Source organism: Cavia porcellus, unplaced genomic scaffold (genome assembly GCF_034190915.1).
Source record: "Cavia porcellus strain 051 isolate PalLab524CR breed Dunkin Hartley unplaced genomic scaffold, mCavPor4.1 scaffold_9, whole genome shotgun sequence".
Classification (NCBI taxonomy): Eukaryota; Metazoa; Chordata; class Mammalia; order Rodentia; family Caviidae; genus Cavia; species Cavia porcellus.
Window position 1 is genome coordinate 68352203 of NW_026947492.1, and position 16302 is coordinate 68368504.

The window sequence follows — 16302 nt, forward strand, 5'->3', positions numbered from 1 at the left end:
AAATTAGTGGAGAAACAAGATGATTCCAAGACAAAGAGGAACTTGGGAAATTCACAACCACCAATCCAACTCTACAAAGAATACTGCAGGGCATTCTAGAGACAGAGAGTTGGGATTCCAGGAACAGTGGCAGAGAGGCCTCAGCAAATGGAGCAGAAAACAGAATGAAGAAGACAAGCGGACAACTGATGACAAAAAAACAGCATGACAGAAATGAGGCAAAGAAGATTGATTATAATCTTTAATATAGATGGCCTTGATACACTAAGTTAAAAAAAAAAAAAAGAACCACACAGGATAGATCTGGAGGTAGGGTCCACCAAGATGTTATTTTTAGGAAATATAATTAGCATGAAAAAGAGTACATGGACTGAAAATTAAATATCAGAAAACAATGCTCTGTGTGACAGAGAACTAGAGAGTAATAGGGGCAACTAGACTAGTATTTGTGGATAGGTTGCAAAGACAGGCTTTAATAGGTAAAGGAATACAATTAGAGATAAAGTCCATGAGAGAAGGTTCAGAACCACTTTGGTAAATAGCAGATTGCCCCCCCCCAATTTAAAACCAGGGGTCTTAGTCAGACCCAAAAATGCACAGTGTACCTTGGGGAAGTGAAAGTGCGTGGGAGGGAGGGAGTCTTAAAAAACATGGAAAAAGATATTGTTAATTGTGTATCAGGATTTAAAGCCCACATTACTTGCACAACTCTGCTTAGATAAATTTTATTCTGTCCCAGTTTGTCTACTTGCATTAGATTTGAAGGCATAAACAGCTATCCCAAAAACATCAGGATATAGCACAGTAATCGTCTTTAATTTGCTATTAACTTAATCTGGAGTCCTGTATGTATGTTTTATCATGACCGATTTTAGCTAAATCTGGTTTGTTTGATTGCTGTTTGGTATTGACAGATTTTATTCAAAACTGATATGATTGATAGTATCAAGTCTGAGAGTATAGGCAACTACACTGAAGATGACAAGATTCACTATGATACACATTCTGGTTTGATTACTGCCTGTTTTTGAAATTTTATACTATATACAAAGTTGTGTTTTTATTAATATTGTATATACTAATATATTCAATTATACTATGTCTGATGATATAGCCAATTCTCTTGAAGATAACAAGAGACAACACAGGAACTACGATAGAACTCATTGTACAACTGTCTTATATGTCTTTTTCATTTCATGTGTTTATAGGAATATGTTTTGTTTTGTCTTGCTTTGTTTTGTTTCTCCCTCTAATATAGAAAGGATAGAAATACATTTTAAGTCTTATGCATATGAAGAAATTATAAACAGTTTATGAGAATTGAAGATATGACAGAGGGTTAGGGTTAGGGTTAGGGCTAGGGCTAGGGCTAGGGCTAGGGCTAGGGCTAGGGTTAGGGTTAGGGTTAGGGTTAGGGTTAGGGTTAGGGTTAGGGTTAGGGTTAGGGTTCTCTCTCTGAAGAAAAAGAGATACTAAAATACCCATGTTGATTTTACTACAATTGCTTTGTAGTATAACTTCAAATCAGGGATTGTGAAGCCTCCTACCTTACCTTTGCTGCTTAGAACTGTCTTTGCTGTTCTAGGTCTCTTCTGGTTCCACATGAATTTGAGGAATGATTTCTCTACATAAATGAGGTATTTTGATAGTATTTTTATTGGGATTGCATTTAATCTGTATAGCAGTTTTGGGAAAAGGACCATTTTCACAATACTTATTCTTCCTGTCCATGAGCAAGTGCTGTCTTTCCATTTTCTGAGATCTTCTTTAGTTTCTTTGTCCAGTGTATTATAATTTTCCCTATATAGGTCTTTCACTTCTTTTGTGAGAATAATTCCTAAATATTTCATTTTTTTGGTTGTTAGTGTGAAGGGTGTGCCTTCACTTATTTCTCTCTGTGTGATTTTGTTGTCAGTATAGAAATGCTATTGATTTTTGAGTATTGATTTTGTATCCAGCTACATTGCTGAATTTATTTATTATATCTAGGAGTCTTTCAATGGAGTTTTGGGGGTCTTCTCTGTAGAGTATATGTCATCTGCAAATAATGATAACTTAACTTCTTCTATTCCTATCTTTACCCCTTTTATTTCTCTCTCTTGTCTAATTGCTCTGGCTAATATTCCAGCACTATATTAAATAGGAGTGGTGATAAGGGACAGGACTGTATGTTTGATTGGTTCTCACCTTAGTTTCTTCTTGGGATAAGATTATTCAGCTCCCTCTGTTCGGGACTCCCCACACTGTATTATGTTGAATTGTAAGTTGACTATATCAGGGAGCCTCTGTAGCCTGCTGTTATCTATCTGCCATCTTTGCTTCTCCCTATCAGTTGATTTCTTATTGATAGTCATTCTTTTGGTACTGAGATGGAATCTCAGTACTAATTTAATTTGAATCTCTCAAATGACTGTGACGTTGAACATTTTTTCATATATTAATTTGTTATTTGTATTTCTTTGAGATATGTCTATTCATTTCAAGTGTTCATTTTTGGACTGAGTCTTTAAATTTGGGGGTTCTAATTTTTTGCAATCCTTTATGTGTTCTAGATATTAGTCCTTTGAGTGACAACTGGCTAAAATCTCTTCTCTACTCAGTGGTTTATCTTTTCACTGAATTAGTAATTGCTTTTTCTGTGGAAAAGCTTTTTAATAGAATGAGATTCCAGGTGTTGATTCCTTGCAGTATTTCCCTTGCAGTTAGGGTTTTGTTCATGAAATCTTTGCCTGCACCTATGTCCTCAAGTGTTCTACTAAGGGCTGGAGGCCCTTGGTAGTATAAGACTCAGTGGCCCAGAATAATCCACCTGCCATTGTTGCAGAGGGTGGAGTGCTTTTGGTACTGTGCCAAGCTATGTGGGCATCTTTCTCTATGGCATAAGTGCCTGCTTGGCAAGCATAAGGTCATGAATTTGATCCCAAAGAGTTCTACTTATCCTCTCTTTCATTAGATTCAGTGTTTCTATTTTAATATTCAGATTTTTATTCATTTCAATTTTAATTCAGTGCATAGCAAGAAACGTGGGACACTGACCTATGATGAGACTTATGGCAGAATGGCCAAATAACTAAGCATATGAGCCTCTCCCCTCACTGTGGAATGACTTAACAGATTCCTGGACAAGAATAGCTGCTCTCCACAGGCTACCTTTTACAGTGGTAACTTGGCTCCATATGAAGCTAGGGTACATAGGGCCCCACACCACACAAACAGTAGTGCAGTGGTGGCATCTGAAATTGACTTTCACTGAGTCAAGGAATATAGTAAAGGTGTCTACATGGCTCCCATTTAGCCCCCTGAAGGAGAAAGATGCCCACACAGCTTAACACAATACCACAAGCACTCCACCCTCTGTAACAATGGCAGGTGGATTATTCTGGATCACTGAGTCTCTTATAGGGACATAGATATGCTTTGATTGCTGTGGATACAGCCCTGGGTGTAAGCTTTGCCTACCACATACCCTCTGTTGATCAAGCCCATTAAGGCACTGCAATGGTTGACTGATGCATATGGGATCTTGCTAGGTATAGCTGTCTGACCAGGAAACCCATTACGCAGGGGCCCAGATACACTAATGGACCAAAGACAATTATGTCAGATGGTGCTTCCTTGTGTCCTACTGGTCACAGGCCACTGGTGTGAGTGAGAAGTACAAAAGCCTCCTAAAAACCAAACTGGTTATTTGGCTCCAAAGTTCACCACGTAGGAGCAGGTCTTACCTCACAAGATTCGACTGCTCAGTGACCAGCCTCACCATACAGATGATGGCCATTGGATCATCTCTTGAAAGCAAAGCCAGTCCATCTGCATATTTGATCCACAGAGCAAGATCATCAGATGATGAAAAGGGCCTTAGTCCTGATGGCATTGCAATGTATGTGGCTAGGAGTCCACTATAATATAATAATAATAATAATAACAATAGTAATAGTAATAATAATAGTACAAATGGTCATGTGATTTTCATCTTTGGCTTTGTTGATATGGTGTATTACATTTATTTATTTGCATATATTGAGCCATCCCTGCATCCCTAGGATAAATTCTACTTGGTCATAGTGAATAATCTTCTTGATGATTTGCTGCCGTCTGTTTGCCAGTATCTTACTGAGGATTTCTGTGTCTATGTTTATTGGGAATATTGGCCTGTAATTTTTGTTTTTGTTTGGTTTGGTTTTGGTTGGATACTTCAATGTGATACTTGCTTATAGGGGATATTGGCCTGTAATTTTTTGTTTTGTTATGTTTTGGTTGGATACTTCAATGCAATACTTGCTTATAGGACTGAATCCTCAATTCAGTCCTTCCCTTTATATTGCTTTAGAGAATTTCAGCATTAGTGGCACTAGGTCTTCTAAATTTCTTGTAGAATTCAATACTGAATCCATCAGAACCTGGGATTTTCTTCATTGGTAAATTTTTATTACATTTTCAATTTCATTGACTGATATTTGATTATTTTTATCTTCTCGATGGAACTTTGGCAATTAATTAGTGTCTGGAAATGTATCCATTTCTTTTATGTTTTCCATCTTATTACAGCACAAATTCTCAAAATAGATATTGATGATCTTCTGGATTGCCACAGGATCCATTGTGACTTACCATTTTAATTCCTAATTACATGAATTTGAGTCTTTTCTCTTTTTGATAAGGTTGTCTAAGAGTTTAACCAATTTTATTTAATCTTTCAAAGAACCTAGTCTTCAAGTCATTGATTCCATTGTTTTTTTGTCTCAATTATACTAATTTCTGTTCTTGTATTTATAATTTCATCCCTCATACAAGCTTTGGATTTGATTTATTCTTTTTCTAGAAGTTTGAGGTTCAGTATTAGGTTGTTTATTTGAGCTTGTTCTGTTTTTCTGATATGAGAATTTACTGCTATAAATTTCCTTCAGAAGACTGATTTCACTGTGACCCATGAGTTCCCCTATGTTGTATCAGCATTATTTAATTGTAGATACTGCTTCATTGCTTTTATAATTTCATATGTGACTCCTTCATTTTTCAGGAGAGTGCTATTTGTTTTCCAGGTGTTTAAGTAGTTTTGGGTGTTTATTTTGCCATTGATTTCTAATTTTATTGCACTATGGTCAGATAATGTGCTTGGGGTAATTTCAATTATTTTTTCATTTACTTAAGTATGGTCTATAGGCTAGAATGTGTTCTATTTTGCATAATGAACCATATGTAATTGTGAAGAATGTGTATTTTGATGTTGTGAGGTAGAACACTCTTGATATCCCCTAAGTCCATTTGTTCACAGGTACGGTTTAGTTCTGATATTTCTTTGTTGATTTTTTGTCTAATCAATCTATCTGTGATAGTGGAGTATGAAGGTCCCCCATTACAATTGTGCTAGTGCTTATTTGATTTTTCATGTCCATTAATATTTTTTATGTAGATGAATGTCTGATTGGTGCGTATATATTTATGATTCTTATTTCTTCTGAGAGTTTTCTCTCTCAACCATGTAGTGACTATCTTTGTCTCTTTTTATCAATTTTGACTTGAAGTTCACATTGTCTGCAAATAGAATAGCTTTCCCAGATTATTTCCTGTGCTTCTGTCACATGGAGTATTTCAATCCTTTGAGGCTCAGTCTATGAATTTCTTTTTGAGTTAAATATCCTCACTTTTGTTCAATTCGTTGTATATATTTTCACAATGAATTTTTAATCTCTAGAATATCTATTTGTATTTGTTTCATGGCTTGCATTTCTTTCCTCTGTTGGGCAACCATGGTTTCTATGGTTTTCCTAAGCTCCTGTATTTTTTGTCTGTGTCTACTCTAGGTTTGTTGAGCATGTTGAGCATTTGACATTTCTTTCATTTTAACTATCATTTTCCTCTCATCAGAGAGTTTATTTTTTCTATAACCACACTTCTGTTGCTATCATTTCAGAAAGTTCTAGTTTATGGCTTCCAGTTTTTTCTATCTCATTATGCTCTGAACTTTTCTGGGTGGGCTAAAGGTCTGGGGTTAAGTCTTCATTGTGCATCTTGTCATTTTGTATTTTCTAATTTTTTATTGTATTCCCTGTGTCAGTGCTTGTAGATTTCTTATGATAGATAGCTTTATCTCTAGTATCTAGGCTTCGCTAGGGCATGTCTGTTTCTCAGTGATGCCTTCTAGGTTTACATGTTCTTAAATTTTGTATCCAAGGACCTAACTTCCCAATTTATTATGAATGAGAAGGTGTTGTTTGGCTCAGCATCTCATCCCTTGGTACTGAACAAAGCTGGTGGCTATTACCCTAGAAAATCACAGTGTTGTCAGTTGAGGGATCAAAACTGATCACATGAATGACAACTTGGTTAAAGTACTACAGTTAGCAAGAACAATAGTATAAGACAGCCTAGCAACTGATAGACTATGGGAACTGTTAATTTGGTACCCTATCAACAGGACCAAGCTTTACAATTATATAACAAAATGCAACATATATCAAGAACTTGTATGCAATGAGTTTCCCCTTGGTAGATTGATTTTTACACTGGGTGGTGTATAAGAGGGATAGGGGAGGAAACAGAAAGATGAGTGAGGAGAATTAGAGTAGAAGTAAGGCTATAGGCTAAGGATGATCACCCAAGTTTTGGGAAAATGGAGAATAGAAGAGTACAGGAGAGAAAGAATGAAAGAAAAAGCAAAAAAAATTGAAATTGAAAGAAAGAAGGACAATATTCACTTAAAGTATCATAAAACCAAGAGAAATATTTAAGGGTAGAGAGAAGGAAGATAAATAAAACAAAAATAAAAGTAAGAAGCCTAAATAGTCCAAAAAACAAAAACCCCAACCATGCTGAAAATCCAATCAAACAAATAAAAAGAAAAATAATAAAATCCTCTGGAATTCACAGTTCTGTCACAGAGAACAAGTCAGATCCCAAAACTGTACTGTGTAACCCCACTAAGTTTGCAGTAGGTTTAGTTCTGGGAATGGAGTTGATCTTGGCCTCTGAATGTGGAGGCTGGCATTGGTCTGCTGACAAAGTTCTGGGCGTTCATTTCTTATCAGTGCTTTCCCAGCTGTGTGGCACCCTCGAGAAAGGAAAGCCTGGGGTTGCTCCCAAACCTGTGTACAGTTGGCTCTTTCTGGATCCTGCACAATTTCCTCTGTTCCACACCATTGGTTCCTTTTACTCACTGGTCATAGGGTAGGTGGTGAGCCCTTGTCCCACCATAGGCCAAGACTACTCGCTTCTTGTACCATTGGGTCAACACCACTCTACAGAACCAACAGGATGCTTCTAGTCCTTTGTATTTAGGACTAAGACTTTTTTTTTGCACTCGCCAGAGCAGAATCTGGGTGATCCTGGCTCCTATCTCTCAGCACAATTCCCCCTAGTCTGCTTCCCCACTACCGCAGTTCACTGTCCTGGATAGCTCTGCCCTCATTTCACTCCAGGACGCTGATAATACAGCAACCAGGACTGTTCTGCTACTGGAGTTTGCCCTCAGCCCTTGAAATAAATGGTGGCCCCACCAACCCAATTCTGTTCCACATCTCTACATCTAAAAATGTCACCTCATTCACCAATTGCTGACTCTGTGGGGCCCCCTGAATAACAGTATGCCATCATGCTGTGCTGCTTCCCTGTGTTGCTGCTGGGTTTGAATCCCCTCTTTAATAATTCCAGGGGCTCATTAATGACTGGTTGAGTTATCCTTAGGGGCAGCTCTTGTAACCCCACTTTTTTTTATTTAAAGAGCAAGAAAAAGAATAAAAGGGTAGAAACAATACAGAATTTCAGAAAAATAGGGACTGGGGATTTAGCTCAGCGGCATAAGCACCTGCCTTGCAAGTGCGTGGTCGTGAGTTCGATCCCTGGTATCAATAAAAAAAAAAATTTCAGAAAAATAAACAGTAAGAAGTCACTAGTTGATAAGTTACATATTGTCATCTTAAAAATGTTGTTCAAGTTACAAAATTAAAGCATACAAAGTGATATTCAAATAATGACACTGCAAAGAGTTCTGTTCAATGATCCAACAAAAACTTAGTAACATGGTTATCAGTCCTACACACTTGTTTTTTATCTTAAATATGGTAAGATTAAACATGTCAAAACAGAACAAAATAGTTCATAAACAAACAATTTAAAGAAACACAAATTTCAAAGCAAGTCCACTGGAGATCTTCATTGTCTATCTTATTGTCTCTAGTTTTCTTCCAAATAGTTGTGCCCATCTTTATACACATTGAATATATACTGAAAATTATAGAACTAATCAAATCATTACAGGATAATGAAGGCTTTCTAGGTCTTCAAGACCTAATTTTGGGGAAGTCAATAATGACTACCACAATGTCTCTCATTCTCTTCGAAGTAGCTGTCTTTATCTTTACATATGCTGAAATGGAACATAAGGAGACTAGACTAATATCACTCTGAACAGTGAATAATAGTATTGCTAGATTTTATATCATAATGCTACAGAATTAGCATTGGGTTTCTTAATGTCTCTTCTACTTCAGAGTATCTGTTCATTACATCGTGTATTATATAATCTGTTCCCATAAACAGTTTAGAAATTCTTCCCGTATGAATCTCTGCATGTATATCTATCCTTTCTGTATTTTAGGGTAACCCCACTTGTGACTCTCCCTTTTATAGATGTTACCAGCTTGCTGCTTTGCAAATCTGTAGGTTGTATTGCCTTCTGTCAGTCAGTGTTGTAGTTCTTTTGAAATCTGTCTGAATAGATGGGGATTTAGCTCAGTGGCACAAGTGCTGCCTGGCAAGTGTGAGGTGATGAGTTCAATCCCCGGTACCAAAAAAAAAAAAAAAAAAATTTGTCTGAATAGTATCCAGGATTAAGTTTATTCCAATTTATTGTACTAGTTGATAACAACTAGTTATGCTCATCATTATGCTCAGTCTCAATTTCATATACTATACTACTATATTTGGTATTGAGACTGAATATTGCATTTCTCTTTTACTAATAAGTTCCCAAAGTCTCCACATAAAGGAGCTACTATAAAATCATAGCATATAAAACAAAGGTCCTGTACCATCCTATTCGTTTTCTGTTACTGTTACTCAAGTAACACTTCTTAAAAGCCCAAAAGGTTAGTTCAGACGTTACTGTTTGGTTTGATTTTCCAGCTTTCCAACATTTCCAGAAAGCAGTCTTCTATAGGCCTCCTAAGGACCCCAGAAAAAGTCAAAGAAACCTCCCCAACAACTCCCTGCCATAGGTGGCCTCTCCTCTGATCTTGAAACACTAGAACCACCTAAGCAATGTCAGCTCCTCAAATGTTTGATTTCACCTTTGTAGCACTACTCTTCCAAACTTATAAGATTTAATAATTCCAAGTCTTTCCCTGTATTTGCCCATTTTTATGGTTAGGAGCTGCTTTCTGAAGTACACTCAATATTACCTTTGTATTCACTTGTTGTTTTTATTCTCTTTCATAGTTGGTTAACAATATTGTATACTCATTTTTCTCAATTATAGGAATTTTTGTCATTTTTATATTTTGACTTACCCATAATTGAGCCCTGTTTTATCTCCATAGGTTACACTGTCACTCATACATGAATTAAACAATTTCTAAATATGACACACTTGTACTACATATTAAATCTCAATGAATAAAATCTAAAATTAATGAAACATACTATTTTTCCTTCATAGCATAATTGAATGTTAAATGATTGCTATATTAGAAGAGGATATTTGTCCTGGGTTCCTAAATGAGTTACCTTCCAGATACAGCTACATGGTCTCATATTCCATACTGTCCAAATGAGTATATGCCCTAAAGGAGAGTATAGGTTGTGGATGGAATTATAAATAACCATAGAAAGAACAGATTCATTAATGTAAGAGAGGACAAGTAAAAGTTGAGGACAAGCTTCTTTTGAATAATCTATAAAAGCACAAAAATGTACGAGTAGGCTCTAAATATTGAATAGGCTACTAACTGTAATTCAGCTAATCTCAGCATCACTGAAGTATGGGCCTCAACTTCACATCTCTTTCATCCTGAAGAAGTCAGAAACCATGGCTAGTGAGCGATGACTAAGACACAAGGGTGCCTGAAGTTCCTGGTGTGCAACAGTTGTACAATTACCTGAGACTGGCATTCTAATCACTGACTAGAAGTTATTATCTTAATGTGAACATAAAATGCTCCAAATTGAGTTTTAATCTAGGGTTAAAAGGACCTAGACTGATCCAATATATTTAAAAACAAGAATAAAATCATATTATTATTGCATGTCATTTGTTGACCTTACAATTTACATGTTGCATAAACCTAGGCTCTTTTAGAAATTAATGAGCTCCTCTCATAATGTTTGCTAATCTGTCTCCAGATAATTTGACATGCTAATATTTGTGTTTGGTAGAAAATTAGTCTGGAAAGTTGCTGGTTCATTTTTGGCTAAAAGAGCATAAGCCTTGCTGCAGTAATCATTAAATATCTCAGGAGACTGAAACTCAACCACAATATCGGCATCACTATTATCTCTCTCTGGGGCTTAGAGTGAAACAAAGTGGCAGGCATGAATTTCCTGCAGTGGATAAAAGGCCATGTTGTTCTGAGGGTGTCTTTTATCTGTTGTCTGCTGGTAAGTCTTAAAACCCTTGGTGGTATCCTGCTGATTTTCTCAAGCCTGTTTCAAGAAAGGAAGGTAGAGGTGAAGTAGCAGGTGGAGAGTATCCGACAGCAGCATCTTAGTCGCTTGAGAGAATAGATGCAAAGGTCCCTGGACTCAAGATTTTTCTTTAGGCACAAAAGAAATACCATGGAATTCTTTTAGATCACACACTTGGTATTATCAATTCCTCTGGGAATAAAAGGTTGAAAGGTTGATGTTTCTATGCTTCATTAATATTGCTATGAATTCAGAGAGGGAAGTAGGACTTAGGACTCAGAAAAGGTATAAATGTCCCTGATTCAAACTAACAGCAGATATGCACAAGATTTAGCTTTGTTCTTGTATTATGAATTCTGCAATAAAAACTGTGTAAAGGGCCCCCAGAAATTAAAAGAACAGGAGTGATCAGCAAGTCACAACTTCATATGAACCATGAATAGCTAACCATAGCTATGGTATAAATTTAAAGACGTCATCTCTAGACAAAGTTTTCTATTGCATGTATAACCCATATCTTATTTTCTGTTCCCTTCATGCTTAAAAATTCTTAGATTTTGCTTGATGGGAATTAACAAGTAAAATACAATGAAAGACCATCACTGCCATAAAGAATTTCAGACAATGTCTTTTTAAAAGTCATAAGGAAGACACCACTTCAAAAACACTAGATTTTCCCTGGCTCAAAGATTCAGAGCCAGGCTAAAACTCAACAATTCTGAACCTTCAATCCAGGGCCCTTATCCTTGAACAACCTCTCTCCTATATGGCTTCAATAATGTAAGTGTAATGAAGCCTTGGTGCGTGCCCTTTTTGCATCATTTTTGTCATAGGCATCTGCCTTGAGTAATTCCCTGAACAATGCTATTTTTCAGAGATACTGAGAAAACTTCATCCAGGAAATCTACACTTCTAATTTCTTTTTTGTCTTTTCCCAAGGCCTTAATGACGCCTCAAAGAAGTATGTAGGAGAGACTCATGTCTACAGCCCTCTTTGTAAATTTTGGTTTTATGGTTTAATTTTGGTTTACAATGAACTACAAAGCAAGCTAATCTCACCGAGCCAGTTTCTGCATCTGTCAAGGAAGTGTTTATTTTCCATCTCTATATTCCTTTGTGCACAACTGTTCTAACAACGCACAGGGTTAGTTGTACCAAAATACAAAGAGGAGTGTGATCATAGGACTCTCAGGCATCCTATTCTCCAAAACTTGCAAAAGTTAGGTCCTCAGACTCAGAATGAATTTTACCCTGCCCTGCAAAGAATTCTCATAGATTTTTCTCCTCCCTTCTCCTTCTGTTTCCTTCCTATTAGTCCAGCTGTCTGCTGTGTTTACCCATTGCCTTCTGTATGGCTCTTTATGAAGAATTATACCCAGCTGACAAAAACAAGAAGCAAATCAGATCAGCCAGTCTTGGATCACAAAGAATCACAATTCTGGAGGAACCAGGTACATATGGACAGAGCTATAGGACCATGAGATTTGAAATCAATGCAAATACAGAAGAAAGGATTACCACTGCCTTGCAGGGAATCACAGGACACATGAGTTTGGTCTTGCCTAAAAAATTCCAACAATGCTTCCTCCTGTCACTTTAGATACTTAGGGCCCCCAGAACTCCTTCTTTATCCAACCCCATGAAGAAGAATTTTGAATGATAGTCTGATATTGCTTCAGAGTATGAGAAAGAAAAAGAAAGACAGTCATATGTATTTCTATTATGTATTTCTTTGTATGTGTGTCTTTCCAAAGTAAAGAGCACTGTATGCCTGAAATACGTTTTCCCAAGGAAAAACTTTTAGTTTTCTCTCTCAGTATCTACCAGGAAGCAAGGAATATGAGAACTTTTCAAAAATATCTGCACAACAGGAGAATAAACAATGTAGGTAGTCTTAGAAAGAAATTACTATAAGAATTAAATAACATATGAGTGCTATAATAAGAAAAACTGTGATCAAATAAAATACATGGGGGTTTAAAAAGTTTCTACTAGAATAAGTGGATTAACATAGTGAGCAAGCTTAGGTAGAAGTGTTTGCAGATGTACACTGATAGTGATATATGTATGAGCCCAGCATGTATTTTTTTATAGACTGACAGTATGACAAGTCACATGCACATAAAAAATGAAGGTGAAGAAAATGTGCATGAGTACATGGGCACAATGAGAAATAATTTTTGAGAGACAGAGAATGTATGAGGGAGTGTGTTTTGGGAGGAGAAATGAAACCCTGTATTATGCTGATGGGAAGGAACATGTATGTATCTCTGAATAAGGGCTATTTTGACAGCATGTGTGAGAAACTGCTCTCCTGCAGAATGAATTTTAGTATACCTATAGAGCATTTATGACACAATTTTTCCAAAAACAGAACAGGCCTTAAGGCTTTGCAAATATATTTTTACAGTTTTATTGCTGGTTTTTGCAGCATGGGTGGTCAACTATTTCTCCAGCCCACCCTGCTTTTTCTTTGCTACTCAGGCAATCCTTATGATTCAAAAGTGTTCTGAGCAAATCTCTCGTTAATTGGTGAAACATCTGAATTAAACAGCACTTTTTGAGAAATTAAATAAGTACTTTCAAGACCTGTTAATGACCCCAACTCCTGATTAAGTTTCTATAATAACATGTATGATTACAGTTAATATGTTTCTACTTTATAGTGATTCCATAAAACATGAAAGATGTGAATAATGGGCTGGGAATATTTTCCTCATAATTTTTTGATATTTTTAAATTATTAGCCAGTGTTTTTCTTCTTCCACAGTACACAGACATATATTGGCCCAGCCTGTGGTCTGATAATTTTAAAACATGAAGAAAGAAATTTTGCCTGCCTTATCACAAAACCTTTGATTTCATAAATACATCAGATCCCATTGTGGAGGCATCATACGTTTTATCTCCCACTTCTGGTGTTTTGTTCTTCAATAAAAACGTCATTTAGAGTTTTTCCATTCAGAATATCTGACCCTCAGAAGTGCCTGGAGTCTTGCTGAGATGGGGTTGTTCAATGTCACTCGCCCCACTTCCTTCTTCCTGACTGGTATCCCTGGTCTGGAGAGCTCTCATCCCTGGCTGGCAGGGCCCCTTTGTATGATGTACACTGTATCCTTTGTGGGAAATGCAGTGGTGCTACAGGCTGTGCGAACAGAGCCCAGCCTCCATGCACCTATGTACTACTTCCTGTCCATGTTATCCTTCAGTGACATGGCCATGTCCATGGCCACACTGCCCACTGTACTCAGAACCTTCTGCCTCAATGCCCACAACATTGATTTTTATGCCTGCCTTATCCAGATGTTTCTTATTCACTCTTTCTCTATGATGGAGTCAGGTATTCTGCTTGCCATGAGCTTTGACCGCTATGTAGCCATTTGTGATCCATTGCGCTATGCCACTGTGCTCACCAACAGAGTCATTTCTGGGATGGGTTTAGCGGTCACTGCTAGGAGTGTTATCACCCTCTTCCCTCTTCCCTTGCTCATCTTGAGGCTTCCTATATGCAGATCCAATGTTCTTTCCCACTCCTACTGTCTGCACCCAGATATGATGAAGCTTGCTTGCACTGATATCACCATCAACAGCATCTATGGACTCTTTGTCCTGGTGTCTACATTTGGAATGGACCTATTCTTTATCTTCCTCTCCTACGTGCTTATTCTGCAAACTGTTCTGGCCATTGCTTCCCGTGAGGAACGCTTCAAAGCTCTCAACACATGCGTATCCCATATGCTGGCTGTACTTGCCTTTTATGTACCGATGATTGGGGTCTCCATAGTGCATCGCTTTGGGAAGCATATCCCACGTTACATCCATGTCCTCATGTCCAATATCTACCTCTTTGTACCTCCTGTGCTGAACCCACTCATTTACAGTGCCAAGACAAAGGAGATTCGCCGAGCCATTGTCCACATGTTTCACCGCCTCAAAATGTGATTTCAAGTAGGCTTTGGGATCGATATTTATTTTGGCTATAGGCTTTCATCAATTGCGTCTTTACTATCGCCATCATTATCATTATAATCATCACGACCAAATATCAAATAGAAGATATAGGTGTGTGTGTGTGTTGAGGGAAAAATTCAAGGTCAAGCAATGGAGACATAAAACTGTAACACAAAAAGGGAGGCACAAATCAAAAAATTTCATATATTCAGTGAAAACCATTGGCATTCCTAGAAAAATTTTAAAAATGAGACAACTGAGTAATTAGCAAAGATCTGCAGAGAAAAATTAATCTGATTTATGACTTATTTTCTACAATAATGAATTTAACTAACATAAGAATTCATTTCATTGAATCTTCAAACATGCCACTTTCTATTCTAAATTATTTATGTGCCTTAATTCACTTAATATTTATAATAATCATATGAGGCATAAATAATTTAGTTAATTGTTCAAGCCTACATTCATTATTAGGTTACATTTTGTATTAATGTAGCATTCAATCATATACTTCCCTGTATAAGCAGATGCTTAAAATTATCATGGCTGTTATGATAGGGACATGACACCTTTCTCGTCCTTTCACAATATGACATATTATGAGATGTTACAAAGTTTTGTTCTAGGATGATTAGTCACAAAAATCATGTAAGTAAAGCAGAGAATTTATTATTCAAGCACTGGAAAATTATTCTTCCTGGCCCGCTCAGTCTAATTTTACTTAAAAATTCTTTCCTTTAAGAAAGAGATAGTGTGAGAGTTCAACCATATTGTCAACTTGACTTACTTAATAAGTGTTCAGCAGGTTAATGAAACACGTTTCTCAGTGTGTCTGGGTGGGTAATGGAGGCATAATCATTAGCGTCATTGTTTGAATTGCTATGAAGAGATCTCAACCCGCTTCCATGAGTGGTTTCCAGATCTGACCTGCTCTGCTGGGACAAGATGGCTTTGATGCTGCAGTTATAGTACAACTGGATGAAAAGTGCTCTTCAACCAACCAGGGTCCTACAAAGTAATTAATGAAAACAGGGAACGGAATGTTTGTCTATTGTGTCAGCTAATTTGCGGTAAATACATTTTCTCATGGGGAAGCTATCTAATACTAATACTCCACGAAATCTGGACACATTTCCAAATTGTATTGATGCCCTGTGGACTTAAGATTTTTAATTTTTCTACCCTACTCTCAGAACATAAAGGGTCTATTAGCTGTTGCTTGTATGTAAGTCAACCACACTTCCCAGATAGCTGAAGAAAGTGGTTGCTCTGAAATTCCTTCAGGTTTCTTATAAACAACAGCAAATGTAATTTAAAACTTCAGCAAAACTGGGCAACCTGACTCATGTCTGTAACCTCAGCACTTGGGAGGCTGAGGATCTTTGGGGTCGTACAGGGCTACATAGTGAGCTCAAGACCAGCCTGAGTTCACATAGAGAAACTCTGTCTCAGAAACAATAAATAAATAAACAAACAAATCCACAGGGAATTTGTGAACTGTCATCTTAATAAATTCCAATGAAGAATCAAGAGTCACTATCAAAGAACAGTCTTCTTCTGCAGGGACAGAAGAGGCCCATAAATAAGTAAGCAACAACTTGACATAAAAGTCAGAAAAGATCTGATTCCTTGGCTTTGTACATTTGGAATAGGTGAATATAAGTTCTATTCATATTTGTAGCAAATGTTTCTGTCCCTTTCCTCATATGTGGAAGACTAGTTTAC

The 16302-nt window shown here is 37.0% G+C and overlaps 1 protein-coding gene across 1 annotated transcript; it reads left to right on the forward strand.

Moving 5' to 3' along the window:
- The first annotated feature begins 13626 nt into the window (after positions 1-13626).
- On the forward strand, positions 13627-14565 carry LOC100718746 (olfactory receptor 51I2-like). Its single transcript, XM_003465268.1, has one exon. The coding sequence runs from the start codon at positions 13627-13629 to the stop codon at positions 14563-14565; it is 939 nt and encodes a 312-aa protein (XP_003465316.1).
- The last annotated feature ends 1737 nt before the right edge of the window (positions 14566-16302 follow it).

What these genes read in the sequence shown, in the direction of transcription:
- LOC100718746 (XM_003465268.1), top strand. Translation starts at nt 13,627, where the DNA reads ATGGGGTTGTTCAATGTCACTCGCCCCACTTCCTTCTTCCTGACTGGT.